At 34.5% G+C, this 15442-nt stretch overlaps 1 protein-coding gene across 6 annotated transcripts in view; it reads right to left on the reverse strand.

Annotated features, from left to right (window-relative positions):
• Positions 1 to 761: 761 nt before the first annotated feature.
• Positions 762 to 15442, reverse strand: part of TRIP12 (thyroid hormone receptor interactor 12) — an 88794-nt gene continuing 74113 nt past the window's right edge. For all 6 annotated transcript variants that reach the window (XM_026701547.2, XM_026701543.2, XM_026701549.2 and 3 more), the window contains 13 exons: positions 12580 to 12707; positions 12258 to 12409; positions 11379 to 11521; positions 9187 to 9343; positions 8502 to 8600; positions 7796 to 7910; positions 6918 to 7072; positions 6143 to 6307; positions 5786 to 5950; positions 5015 to 5128; positions 4168 to 4262; positions 3934 to 4037; positions 762 to 2855 (listed from right to left, as the gene is read on the reverse strand). In XM_026701547.2, the coding sequence (XP_026557332.1) occupies positions 2659 to 2855; positions 3934 to 4037; positions 4168 to 4262; positions 5015 to 5128; positions 5786 to 5950; positions 6143 to 6307; positions 6918 to 7072; positions 7796 to 7910; positions 8502 to 8600; positions 9187 to 9343; positions 11379 to 11521; positions 12258 to 12409; positions 12580 to 12707 (1789 nt within the window). In that variant the 3' untranslated portion in view covers positions 762 to 2658. The remainder of the gene's footprint in view (positions 2856 to 3933; positions 4038 to 4167; positions 4263 to 5014; positions 5129 to 5785; positions 5951 to 6142; positions 6308 to 6917; positions 7073 to 7795; positions 7911 to 8501; positions 8601 to 9186; positions 9344 to 11378; positions 11522 to 12257; positions 12410 to 12579; positions 12708 to 15442) is intronic.

Here is a 15442-nt window from a genome sequence, read left to right on the forward strand (position 1 = left end):
AAGATTGTAAAGTCTTCAAGAAGCAGTATTTTACGTTGTCACTTCTTACTGTGAACAGAACAATTATATATTCAACCCATTTCTTAAAATTTAGCAATGCATATAAACTGCATGCATTAAGCAACGAAAACTAACAAAATATTTATCTGCTTAATTTGCTCAGTAATTCATTTTACTTGAACAGAATTCCAAGCCAGTCTTACAAAATACACAGCTGGAGGCATCTGCCAGTCTACTAAACTACTGAAGACAATCAATCGAGCTACACTTTGTTAGCTGCTTTAAAGCACTATACTTCATACCTTAAATTAGATTACATCGCCACTGTGTCTGCTAACAGCAGCAAAACTATACCCAAAATTAATAGTATGACAATATAGTGATGAACTGTGTCAGTATTCAGGAAACCACGATGTAGTTTTCTATATTTCACTTCATTTTGGCAGACTGAAGTTTGCTATGGTAAAACAGTCAGAAGGCCTCTTCATGTGTCATTCTATACGATTCTTGTGCTTGCTGAATAAACACTATTCTTTTTAAACCCTTTCCATTTTCAAATTAAGCATAAAACTTGCCTGTAGCATGGATCCAATGGGGCAATAGGTCAATTTTTCCTCAAACAATATTTTCCCATACCACCCCCCCACCCCCCCCCACCCCAAAGCTACTTGGGCTTTCAGAAATCAGAGGACTATTTGAATTTAAGAACTGCCATTCAATGAAACCCGGATTCTGTAGGGAGACAACATGGGTAAAAAAAATATCAATACAGATGATATTTTAATACAAAATATTTTTACATAAGTCAATTTTTTTAAAATATAGAACCTTAAAAAAGAACAAATTGCTATCAATATACTATAAACACGAGTCTTTGTGCCATGTTTGATAGCATTATCGGAACAATTTTAAACACCAGTCCATATTTTAACACTGCCTTCCGGTTTTTAAGAAATACTAGCCATGGTCTGTTATGTCCACTGTGAAGTACTTCCATTCAGTTCTAATCTTACAGACTGCTCAATGTCTTTGCATAATGATTTTCACGTTCAGCTTCTCATCACAGTTCAGTGGTGCACAATATGGCCAGTCCCATTATTTTAAAAGAATATCAGTTACATGTACTTGAGTACATTATATAGTTACAAGTTCTTCATCTGAAAAGCAATCTTGCTGAGGTTTAATAGATGCTCTACCCTGATCATTCAACCAAATTTAACAGTACTCCAATGTTTATTTTGATTTCTCAAAGTTGAATAAAATCGTATGTCTGTTTCTAATTAAGAGATGAACTACATAGCATGTACATCTCAGGAATGTTTTAGAATATTCTATTTTTGAAGTCATGAAAATAAAGAAAACTAGATCTTGCAAACTTTGTTTAATGGTAAATCATCCATGACAAGATGGCAACTTAGCCAACAAAATTTAAGATGATTTACTTGCATTGGAATAATTTACAGGTTTGAACTTATGCATACAGTACAGAACTATGAACAAAAAGGTGAAGCAAACTTTATTTATATTCAGGTAAAAACATTGACCTGATGAAGTAAATTATTGCAGATTTGAGAAATCAGCACATAAAACAGTAGGACAGCATTTCTTACAGGTGCATTATCTGTGTCAAAAATGGATGAATTGTCTTGATCCATACCAGTATTGTGGGCAAATGGGGGGGAGGGGGGGAAGGGATGCTAGCTGGCAGCAGGGCAAGTAATTCAGAAAAGATGTGAACTTAAAATAAAGAAAACAGGACTGAACAGGGAAGAAAAAAATATTAATTTGACTTTATAAAAAACTTTACATCAATTCAAAATGTTCTGGCCACATCATAAATATTGGCCAGACCAATCAATTGTTGAGTTTTTCAACTACACAAAAAGCATACACTCCTTCTAGCCCCTGGTAAGAGTTGGTTTGCCGAAATTACTGTGTAAACAGCTCTAGAGTTTCTTCTGGTAAGTAGCCAATATACACTACTACATTAAAACTAAGCTATTGGAAACATCCTACCTACTTACAAAGGTGGAATTATTGACAATATATTTAATAAAATTAAATTATTTTTTTAATTTGAGAAAACATGGAACAATAAATGTCCATGTCCAAAAATGTAACAATTGTGAGGGTTGCACACAAATAGAACCATGTGGATTGCATATCAGACAATACATGAGGGAGGGAAAGGGGAGCAAATCATGGTATACAGAACTAGTCTACTTAGCTAGAGGGTCCAATACTTCTTTCAATTTCTGTACTTATGTACAAAGTTGTCTTTGGGAGGAAAAAACTGCAGACTTGGCTAGATGGATACACACAGCCCAGTATTAAACTGCACAGCAACATTTATTGTTCCAGCCTGAAAAAACATCCCTTTTAAATTTCACACAGCAAAGCAAGTTAAACTTCACTCATTGATAAATGATAATTTAAAACAAGAACTTGCTAAAGAAATCTTGTCACAACAACTTTAGGGCCTGATCACTTTAAAGTCCAAGGGGCCTTTAATGAATATCAACCTAGTGTCTTTGTTTATAATCTGCAAGCCGTTTTCTAAACAAGGCGTAACGTTTCCTCGACTCAGATGATACATTTAGAAAAGAATCATGATTCTCTTTTTGCTGTAACAGGCAGACATTGCATTATTCTTTGTGATCAGGAAAGGTGGAATGACTGCTGCCCTTCTTTTGCAGCTATCAAAAGTTTTTCACGCATTATCTCAATACTTGAATAGTCTGGCAACTTGAGATAGTTTACACAGGTCATTACTGAGGGTAAGAAGTCATCTGGAGTTTCTGTGGATTCAAATGTCTTCCGTACAATCGTAAGGGGAGGATTCAAACTTCGAAAGCCTAAGAAGAAAGTGGGGGGAAACCAATCTTCACTACAAATTTATATATAAAGCTATCACGCTAGAATACAACATGATTTACATTGTTTTTATATCACTAAAGTGGATCCATATGAAAACAAACCATCTTTCAGCTCACATTTCTCAAAGCAAAGTATCTTGTCTTTTCTTCCATTATGGGATTCATCATTACAAAAGATACCTGTGTGCAGATTTCCACAACCTTATCATTTTTGTTGTATGGTTGGTATGATGTTCTTTTCCTAACAAAGAATTGTAATGTTTAAAGTGGAAGACTTTATATTTCCCCTAGAAGCTCCCTCAAATAGTAAAAGGTTTTTTTAAAACAGGAAGGAAAGGTAGAACACATTTGAAGCTATGATGTTTCTTCAAAAATCTCTCGCCAATTTGTTCCTTCCTCAACAGGCTAGAATTCAAGAGTCTTAAATGATTGATTATCACAAACAGTCTAGTTGTTTAGCTCTTTCTAAGTGCATTTCTCCCCTTCCCGCACAAAATAAGCCTGTAAATATGGACTCCTTATTTCATTTATTTATTTTTATTTAGTAATTGCCGCCTAATCGCACACTATTCAAGGCAAATAAATAGTGCTCTGATGAAATTATACATTTTTTATTTTTATTCCAGTTTTCTCAGGAAATCAAGCAGCATCTCTCCCCCACAATAAGCCCGTAAGTAACCTGAGCTGAGAGACAGTGACTGTCCCACAGATATAAAGAGAACGTCCATATAATTAACCAAACCAGAGGTCAGATCTACTTTCATTATAACTTCATATATAACTTCTTATATACTAGGATAATGTTGCAGTCAATATATACTAATCTAGGACTAAAGTTTATTATACTTGACAGCCTTTATTTATTGGTATGATCCAAGCAGGATCAGATCATAAATTATTTTATTTTAAAACATAACTATGGATGATAACAAATTAAGAATTATATAAGTACCTTCTTTAGAGCTAACACTGTGTTATGATTAAATGGAACAAAGATGGCTTTCAACACAAATAAATTATGATTTGTTTTTATTAAGATATCAAACAAAACACCTACCTCCTACTGGCAGTCTAGGGCTACCAGTCACAAATTGAAGAAATAATCTCTGCTGTTCACTATCAAAACTACTAAGAATTTCAAACAGGAATTTCACAGCACGACTAAAATAATAAAAAGAGGAATACTTCAGTTAACAAAGACAGTCATTATGGTATATTGATATAGATGCAATATAAAAAACTGTTTGACTCATAAATGAATTATTGCCACTTATCAAGAAATTCATGTTACCTGTCATGTGTATATCCATGATCTGGCCTGCAACATTCCATTAGTGTCTTTGCATCCCAAGTGTCTGTTTTGCTACCACACAGCAACTGGTCCAGCTATATGAGTGTTTTAGAACAGGAGGCAATATGAGAAATGTGAAGACAGAAGAGTACAGAAGTCAAGTCAGCCTCGGTGGCGCAGTGGTTGAGTGGTATACTGTAGGCCACTTCTGCTGACTATTGGCTGCCTGCAATTTGGCAATTCAAATCCCACCAGACTCAAGGCTGGCTCAGCCTTCCATCCTTCTGAGGTCGATAAAATGAGGACCCAGAATGTTGGGGGCAATATGCTGACTCTGTAAACGGCTTAGAGAGGTCTGTAAAGCACTATAAAACGGAATATAAGTCTAAGAGCTATTGCTATTATTTCTGCAGAACTGTTATATGATTAACAAAATTCCTTGTGCAGAACTGCATGTGCCATTTATCCAAATCTTGCAGAAATTTGTATTTTTCATAGCCTGTTTTTCTTTTTTCCACCTACTTTTTATTCCTTACGAAGTAAACCAAATATCACAAAAGACTATCAGCTCTTAAAAAACAAGCCACAAATTACAGAATTATGCAATACTGTGTAAGAGGTATAGTGTCCTCAACACATCGACTGCAAACACCAAAAAATAAAAGTATGTGGCCATTTCAAAACTGTGCCAAGAAATCAGGATAATTTAGTTTTATGAAGTTAAATATTTTCCATGAGAGATTTCCTTTACCAAACAAGTTGTATAAATCTACACATTTATAACCAAGAAAATACAACTCAAGAATACAAAGTTATTTCTCTAGACTCAAACATGAAATGTACTAACCTCCTCAGGATAGAAGTACTGAAGATGACTAAGGGGAAAGACAGATTCAAATCCATCTCTGAATGAGTCAAATTGTCTAGAAACACCTTCATTTAGTGCCCAGAATATAACTAGCTATAAGAAAACATTGACAAAATAGTAACATTACTATGGTACTCAAGTATTTATTATTAATAATGGGTAACAATGTTTGCAAGAAAACTAATTAATCTACCATCCAAATCTAAGTTATATAACTTAAAACAATTGTTTCTTTTTTGTTATTAATTAAATAATAAAGCAGAAAAACTCAACAATATTTCTCATATAAATTCTCTAATTATGAAATTTATTCTGTATTGTTATTGGTAGCTGCAGCATGATTAACTGACAATACTACACATTTCTATCTAAATAATATTGTTGTCCTATGATGAACCCAGAAGTGGTCTATGATTTTAAATATATGTGTAAAAAATTGTACTGATATTTTTATTTTTAAGTGAAACTTTTAAGTTTAAAAATGATTAAAATATATTTCCTCTCTGACACAGATTAAAACACAATGGAAGCATATTTCTTATCAGTGTAATAAACACATTTATAAATAAGCATATCCAGGAACTAAAGAACACATAACCTTTTAGCAAGTATTTTAGGAACAATTTAAAATAATTGTAGTTGAAGTTTCATCACCAGCATCATGGAACATGTCAGCAATCATTCAGAATTAGTATTAAAAATAAAATCTTATTGCCATTCAAATCCTTCAAAACCTCTGGTGTTACTTACTCTGAGATATTCTTCCAAATTATGAATAGTTACAGATATGTCTTTTCCTCCTTTTTTCAGTTCTATATTTGGAAACCCTGGCAATGTGAAGTCCAATCCTAGATCTTCAACTGAACAGCCATTCATTGTAAGGGTCTCCAGTGCATATTGTAGACTTTCTTTGGTCTAAAGGTATAAGCATAAACACAAATGATTACCTGGTAAAAATGTTTTAGTTTTTTATATTTTAAGTACATAGTTAAACATCTTCTCAGAAGAATTAATTTAAATGCGGGACAAAGTGAAATACTCCTTTTAAGGAGGATCAATTGAAAAGAGAACCAAATATAGCCTTTCCTATCTAATAAGCATGGATACCTGTGATTTGTCTTGTTCAAGTCTTCTCTTCTGTCTCACAATTTCTTCAAGATGATACACAGATTTGGCTACTACAGGGTCAATATTAAACAAGTCATGAGATGTTAGAGATGTTTCCTGTCGCAGCATCCATTTGTAAAAGGGAAGGCCAAGTGGAAGGTCAACCTAAAAGCAAAAGGTAAAACATTTCAATAGCTAAACATTATATACATATATATACACTATATATATATATATATGCATTTTTATTATTTTACTATTGCATCAGTTAAACAATATTGTACATGACCATCTCAAGGATCTGTATGAAATACAGCACCTGACCATATTCAGATCAAACAGGCACAATATATTTTTCATCTCAAGCTGCAGACCACATTGCTTAAGAAAGCTATCCATACCGATAGTTGATAAGTGGGGGATAATTAGAATAATTGACAAACACTATGAATGAAATTAACAAAGGAAATACCACAAACATGGAAAGAAGCACACGCAGCTTTAAATTACAAAGAAGAGAATCCAGAGAAACCACGATACAGACCAATCTTTTTATTGAATGTAGACTATAAAATTTTGACAACAACATTAGCTGAATTAACAAAAAGTAAATCATATCCAGCTAATACTGAATAGAATATTGTTTCCAACATTAAAAGATGTATTGGTTACTTTGTAATTTCACATATGAAATTGATATATGTGACATATAACAATAAAAGTTACTTCAAAGATAGTAAATGTTACATCAAGCTCAAACCAGTTTTGCTCTTACCAGTCTAAAATCCATGATTGCTTTTGCCATTAATTTTCCCAGAAAACGGAACTTCATTTTAACTTTAGCAATATGGGCAGGCTTAGCAGTTCTGCCAAATGGAAGTGCAAACAGACCTTGAATATTATGAATATATTTGGTCCCTTCTTGGCTTCCTGTTCAAAACAAAAAGTAGTCTTATACACAAATCAAACAACAAGATTAAACTAGTAACATCTTAAAGCTAACCACACCAGTTTAAGAGTATTTACTCTAGTATGTTTAAAAACATGGACAAATTCAAGAAAAATCAACAATATCCAGCAGTGTAACATTTTTATGCTGCTCCAAATTGAGCAAAAAGTCAAGTATTTATGACTTAAAGTTTTATAAACTGTAAACTATATTTACAGTTCTATATCAAGTTTAAGGAATTTCTCCAAAGCTTTTGTGTTATTTATAGTATAAAATCCCCCAACATTTTCAATATCAATCTTGAATTTTCACTTTCTAAAAAAGAATCATGCAGAGCAATCCTGATCCTGCATCTGCCAGCTAATGAGAGTTGGGAATAAGGAGGCAAATCTTTGAGTTGCTTCTATTGAGGAAATGGAGAGGCCTGTTTGTCAGTCCAAGATGTCAATCATACTTGTAGTTCATTCTGCAAGTCTATCATTAATTACAGTATATTCCCACTAGTACTAGTTTTAGAAGTGATGTAGGACAGTTACATGGCAGAAGTGATCCTAAATTTATCTGGATTCTAAATTCTTTAGTCTCTGAAGAAATTCTCAGCAAACTAACTTTCACGGTTATTCCCTTCTACCTCGCTAGCAAACACTAGTGGCAGTTACCAGTGAATCGATGATGGAATGCAATTTGATTTGACCCTTATTTACCTTTAGGATTGGCAAGAGTAACTTCTTCACCTCTCCATAGGCCCAAGTCTGCCCGTTGTAATTCCTGAGATACAAGTGCATAAAACTCCAGTGTGGGGCCTAAACCTGTGCCAACCTTTTGAGGAAAAACAAATCACTATTCAACATTATATGATCTTTGAAGGGAAAAAACAACAACCATCCTGCAACAGGAAATGCTAGTTGTTAAAATCCAGCAAACTATAAGTCTTGTTCTTGAAAGGAGGAGAAAACATAAAAAAACAGCCATTGAAAACACTGCAGTGGAAGACTTAATTATAAGTTAGTTATGATAGAAAAATACTCAAAATACTTTTTACTTCAAATACCTTTACTTTAATCTTTTATGATAATTCTGGACAAATAAAGTTATAGCTCCTATGTCAGAGATAACTATTCTGGGGAATGAATTCCTTCCAGTATTTGCCAGAAAATGTTAAGATTTCAATCAAGAACAATGGCATGAGATTTCATGACAAGTTTAAACTTTGAAATATTTTTAACAGCAATTTTCAGATTTTGTAGCTGCAATAGAGCCAATCTGTATGCTTATAGATATTGGCAGTGGACAAAAAAAGGAAAAACAGAAATTTAGAGCACAGAACCTGTTTAATCCTTTTACTTACTCACAGAGGAAGATAAATATTACCACTATCTGTAGAAATCTACAATCATAATCTTTGCTTACTTCATTTTCATACTGGATTTCCAACATAGCTCTTGAACTGCCCAGATCTTGCATCACCGATTCTGCTTGTTTTAACAATTCCTCTCTATTCACTGTGCGCTATTGTCAAAGAAAAGGACAAATTATTTCGTCTGCATTTATTGTCCAGCTACAATTTTAATATCATCATAATCATGGATGAGTATATAAATTCACTTAAATCCTGCCTTTATTATTTTTATAAATAACTCAAGGTAGCAAACATCTCTAATTCTCCTTCCTCTTATTTTCCCCAAAATAATAATACTGTGAAATTGGCTGGGCTGAGACAGAGTGATTGACCTAAAGTCACCCAGCCAGCTTTCATGCATAAGGCAGGATTAGAATTCTCTGTCTCCTGATTTTTAGTCTGGCACCTTAGCCACAAAACTGTCTCTCTAGCCATGTAAATTACCTTTAATTAAATTCATTTAAATTACATATAATGGAAATTTGACATAGGCTAAATTAACATATCATCCTAGGCTTTCGGTTGTTTTAGCTATTGTTTGTTGAAATAATCTAATATTGCAGATGAGCACAGTAATCCTGATGTTTATTTGATTCCTAGATAGACAGCATAAAAAGATAGGCAGCATAAAAATTAATTTAATTAATTAATTATTCAAAATCCAATGACTTAGAATGAATTCCTATAATAATTTACCTTTTTCCGATCCAGACGGGGTGCTACTCTGCTATCCTGAGAATCAGACTGATTGATTTCTGGATTAGTATCCAGCAGTCTCTGCATGGCTCGATCACGATCAAATGCAGTTACATAAAACAGCATTTGCCGAGTGTCAAATGGAAAGAAAAAAGGACTATAAAAAGAGAAATAATGTTTACATTACAAGTTTATTATTTTGGAATTAAATGTCATTACAAATCTGCAATCATGAGACTGAAAACACTTTCATTATCTAGTTCTCACTGCACAATGTAAAATTTTAAAATAACTTGCCAAATGAAAAAATATTAAATACAGTAAAATATTTAAAGTATACTATTGGAGACTACTGAAGGTGCAAATCAGTACAAGCATTTAAATCTGGTAACTGAATGCCTACTGAAACAGATTTCAAGTAAACACCCCTAGGGAAAAAAAAGATGTACCGCATTTTTCAGAGTATAATACACACCAGACTATAAAATGCACCTTGGTTTAGAGGAGGAAAACAAGAAAAAAATATTTTTTTACCTCCACACATCCTGTTTTGTCCTCCCCAGTGTCCGGAAGCAGTCTGCAGGCTCCCAAAACCTTCCGTGGGTTCCGTTTTTGCACTGCCCTGTGTCCAGAAGCACTCTGCAGAGGAGGGAAGGGCAAAAACGGGACCTATGGAGGCCTCTGAAGCAGGGGTGGATTCTACCTGGTTGGTCCGGTTCTATAGAATTGGTTGTTATGATTCTGCCCAGTTCGGAGAACCAGCAAATCATGCCACTGGCTGGCCCTGCCCGGCCCACTCACTCCTTACCTGGCATTCACGCCATCAAACTTGCCTGGGTTTGGTAAGTTGCCATTTTTTCTTTCCCCCTCCCCAACCATCTGCTGTGCCAGGAGATTTAGATTAGCTAGAAAGCAGGAAATCATTGGATTTCTTGCTTTCTAGCTAATCTAAAAGCAGAGCTGAATTTACATACATGTTTGTTGTGAGTTAATTTTGTGAGTTTCCTTGCTAGCAAATTTTGTGACAGACTCAGGTAGCAGATTGCAGAATCATAGATCTCTAAGTGAATCTGTGATTCTGTGAGCAATTCAATCTGCCTGCCTGCTTTGCCTGATTTTGGGTAAAAGTTCTTTTTTATAAAAAAAATTCAATGTTTACATAAATATATTTACATACAATCTACACCCACCCAGTCACATGACCACCAAATTAAGTCATGCCCACAGAACCGGTTTTAAGAAATTTGAATCCCACCCCTGCTCTAAAGGCCAAAAATGGGTGCGTTTTTGGCCTGCAGAGTGCTTCTGGACACCAGGGAGGGCAAAAACTGGACACGCAGAGGATTTGGGAGGCCAAAAATGGGCCCATATTTGCTATATAAGACACACAGACATTTCCACAGATTTTCTATGGGGGGGAAGTGCATCTTATACTCCAAAAAATATGGTGATTTTCTTAGAATCTACAAAACATACCTCTAAAGTTCAAACAACATTACGGTAGTTACCCCTTCAAACAAATCCATTCCAAACTTCTATATGTCAAAATCAGTGTAAAGTGAATTAATTAGCTTATTTAAGTATTGGCAAGATAAAGACTTGAATAAAGCTAGATTTGCAACCAAATTATATTTTTAATTTGCAAAATTCAGCCTCTTATGAAGTTGTAATTCTATCTAGAAAATTTGGGACATGAATAAAAGAAGCCATATCTCCTAATTTTTTAAAATTACTATGTTACATGAATAATACTTAAGTACTCATTTAAAAAGCCAGATTTTTGTAGAACTCCTCTTGGGAGCAGGGATACAACCCAGTGTCATGATTTGGAAAACTGTCACCAAGAAACAACTTCTTTTCATTATTTTCTTTGATCTCCCAACCACTAAGTATCTAGGCAAACTGTATATATTGCATAAACATTAAAGACAAGACAACTCAAAACTTTATGTAAAGAATTGTTTATTCTTCTTGGTATTATGCATTTCAGTAACCTGAAATATAGTGCATGGTGTGTTTGTGCTTCTTATTAAATCAAGTGGTTTTATACGTTTCATAAAGTCATCCGTCTAAAATCAAAATTTAGTATTTTGTATTTATTTTCCTATTTTTTATTCATTCATAATAAAAAAACCTTATGCAATAAGGAATAAACATATTAAAGTATCTATAGTGATTAACAAACTTCATACCATGATTTTCCTAGCTCTGTCAACCATGTTGGTATGTTTCCTGTCATTATTACCAAAGGATCTTGAAGCTGTCTGTTAGCTTTCGCTGTTAGCTTACTGTTGATAAATTCAGATGTTGGAATAATTTCTTTACAGCTTGCATTCTGCAGCAACAAAAAGAAAGTTGTTTTTATTTAGCAGTTAAATGTATGAAGGCTATTACAAGACAGAGATTGTGACATGTCTTCTGAACCTGCTTTGCCTCTTTATAAATCATAGTATACCATCAAAAGCTAGGTGCCATAACTCTCCCACTTCCTCTCTGTATAAAATTTCTCATTCGTATTAACCATGCCTTATATAACATAAAGAAATACCACAAAACATAGAGAACAAAAATGATAATCTCTTCCCAAATCTACCCAGCAATAGCTTAAATTTCCTTCAAAGCATTTTGAAGTACACTTCCAGAGAATCATTTGATAAATGATCATATAAATTATTCTTTGTGTTAAACAATCTCACATGATATGTGCATTTATCAATATACTGAATAGATTGTCTTTGCTGTAATCAAAGGCAGTTCTTATATTCTCAGAAGTGTCAAGTAATCAACATTTGATGTGGTTTTTAAAGTGTAATATCTGCATGAATGGATAACCATACAGTAAATTATTCAGGTCCACTATAATTTTCTATTGATATGCATGGATAAATTAGCTTTGTGGTGAAACAATACTATTGTCATAAGGACAATAACCAATAATTTCATACATAGTTAATTAACATTCTTCTGCTGATCTTATATGGACAATTAAAATTTATTTAAATTATACCTAAGAAAAATTGAAGCTCAACACAGATTCAGACATCTAATGCAAATGTACCATGAATACTTACATCATATAGATAATACCAATAGCGACTGATAGCATGTAAAACTCTTAAAAGAATAACAACATCTACTGAAGGATCTTCAAAAGTTATACTTTCAGGAGCGGAAGATATCAGATAAACTTCCAAAGGATTTGAGACAAAAGGACATATACCATCTATAAGAAAATAAATTCCATTAGAGAAGGAATTGTATACAATATTTTCATCAGTCATTTTACATAATACAAGTGTAGAAATACAATGTCAATTAAATTGCAGTTGAACTAATATAGTTCAAAACTTATACAACCTTTAGTCTACATTAGGAAATGAACAAATTACTTACCATGCCACAATTCATCATGTTTTTTTGCATTTCTGGGAGATGTTTTCGTAGGAGCAGTTTGTGCTCTTCCTCTTTTACCACCAACACAATCTTTATTACTATCTTCATCTTCTCGTACTGGCTTGTACCTAAGAGAAATACATTCTAATAAATAATTGATCCAACAATGGAGAAGCATAAGCAATAGCTTTTTTCCTTGGATCAATTTAAAAATAAAAAAATCAGGTCAATGAAAAAATAAAGTTATATCTATAAAATTAAATTATTAATTTACAATTTATCTCCCAATATCTTTCTATTTATGTCCCTTCATGGGGCACCTCGCAGGACATTGTTTGTTTTTCCTGATCTGAAATCTGCATTCAACTCTATAGTTAGGATAGGCACTGGTATAAATTGATCTTTCACAAAGGAGATATATACTGTTAATATATACTGTTAATTAAGAAAACACAAAAATATCCTGTGAAAGTTATATTTGATCATTATCTTTACCTCTGCCAATATCCTAATGCTGAAAGGGGTAAAGTAAAACAGCATTTTGCCTCTTCTCTTACTTCATATTTATTTGAACTATAGCTTTATCCAAAAGCAACTTTAATCTTTCACTATGAGGAATGTACAGATCACTTTGTTTCCTTATGTTGATGCTGCTGTTATATTTTTACTACACAGATTAGACGCAGAAGACTGAGCTCTAGAAACCTACTATAATGAAAAAACCTTCATTATTAGATGTTGTGACTCGGAGGTTTGAGCCTGCTCTGTTAGAAGACACAGACTTGAGCAATGAGGAAGAGGAGGATTTGGCCTTGAGGTTTGAGCCTGCTTTGCTGGAGGACACAGACTTGAGCCATGAGGAAGAGGAGGATTTGGCTCTGAGGTTTGAGCCTGCTTTGCTGGAGGATTTGGAATTGCCTTCCTCCCCAGGACCTTCCTCCCTGGTTGTGCCTCAGGTGTCGGCAGATAATCAGGAGAGCGTAGCGGAGCCTCTGGCTGAGGATCAAACTGAGGAATGTTGGTTTGATACAAGGCAAAGACACAGGCATAAGCGTGAGATCCAACATAGAAGGAAAGGACAAATCAAACACTGAGATGAGATTGACACGCCCCTCAGGGAATAAAAGTGGGCGTATTAGCTCTGGATTCTCGTCCGGGACAACTTGTTAATTTGGGATAGAAGCTTCTGCATTTTTCCTGTGTGTGGCGTCGGCTCGTGATTTATGCTTCCTTATCAGACTTGGCAGACAGCTGGCGTGAGACTGCCAAGAATGTTTTTGGATTAAGGAAGTTAACACTGTAGTTACCGGACTTGCCTGCTTATTTGTGTTTCAGTTGGAAGTTTGGACTTATTACTTTGTTTGTCCAGGTGAGACATAACATTTAGATACTCTAAATCTTTTTTTAAGGGGGTTCTGCTGTCATAAATATCATTGGCAAATAAATGGAAACTCAATGGTACAATTCCTATTCATTAAATACCTTGGACTGATATTCCATCCTTCCTGGAAAGAATAATGTAAGTCAGTTGTCAAAAAGACAACTGAGAGGGATGCAAAGATTATACTGAGTTTCTTTCTTAAGAGAAGGCTATTGTACATTAGTGGCCATTAATATCTTTAAAACAAAACCAATCTTTCAGATGACATATGGTTCCCACGTGTGCACCCCTCTTAAATCCAATGAAAATCATTCAATCCAAATTTTTGAGTCTTACAGTTTTAACGTACTCTTCAATATCTTCATTAACGACTTAGATGAGGGAATAAAAGGGAAACTTACCAAATTTGTAGATGATACTAAGCTGGCAGGAATAGCTAACACCCAAGAAGATAGGCTCAAGATCCAGATGGATCTTGACAGACTAGAACACTGGGCCATATCTAACAAAATGAAATTCAATGTAGAGAAAAGTAAAGTCCTACACTTAGGCAAGAAAAACCAAAAGTACACATACAGACTAGGTGAAACCAGGCTCAACAGCAGTAACTGTGAGAGGGATCTTGGAGTTTTAGTGGACAACCAGCTAAATATGAGCCAGCAGTGTGCAGCAGCAGCCAAAAAAGCTAATGCAATCCTAACTTGCATTAAGAGATACAATCGAGATCAAGTGAGGTACTAATACCACTCTATAAAGCCTTAGTAAGACCACACCTACAGTACTGCATCCAGTTTTGGTCACCTCATTATAAAAAAGATGTTGAGACTCTAGAAAAAGTAGAGAAGAGAAACCAGGATGATTAGGGTACTGGAGACTAAAACATATGAAGAACGGTTACAGGAACTGGGCATGGCTAGTCTAGTAAAGAGAAGGACCAGGGGAGACATGATAACAGTCTTCCAATATTTGAGGGGCTGCCACAGAGAGGAAGAGGTAAGCTATTTTCAAAAACACCTGTAGGCCAGACAAGGAATAATGGATGGAAACAGAACCAGGAGAGATTTATCCTGGAAATAAGGAGAAACTTTCTGATAGTGAGAAAAATCAACCAATGGAACCCACTTGCCCTCGGAAGCTGTGGGAGCGTCATCACTTGAGATTTTCAATAAGAGATTGGACTGTCATTTGTCAGAAATAGTGTAGGGTCTTCCGCTTGGGCGGGGGGTTGGACTAGATTATATAACTCTGATTATCTGTTAAATGGACTTCCTTGTTTACATAATTAATGGATTTAATATAAGTATACATCTGGGAACCATATTCTAGTACACAGATATATCCAAGCAGTTTTTATTACAATGGTTCAGAAGTAGTTTTGCACTATCTTCTATGATTATTTTAAACTGCCCTAGTCTAGCGTACAACCCTAGAGCTACCTGATGATCTCCTGCTTTACTTCAGAATCCAGACAAAACTGGTCAG

The sequence above is a fragment of the Pseudonaja textilis genome, chromosome 4, assembly GCF_049901715.1.
Source record: "Pseudonaja textilis isolate UNSWEBS1 chromosome 4, rPseTex1.2, whole genome shotgun sequence".
Taxonomy (NCBI): Eukaryota; Metazoa; Chordata; class Lepidosauria; order Squamata; family Elapidae; genus Pseudonaja; species Pseudonaja textilis.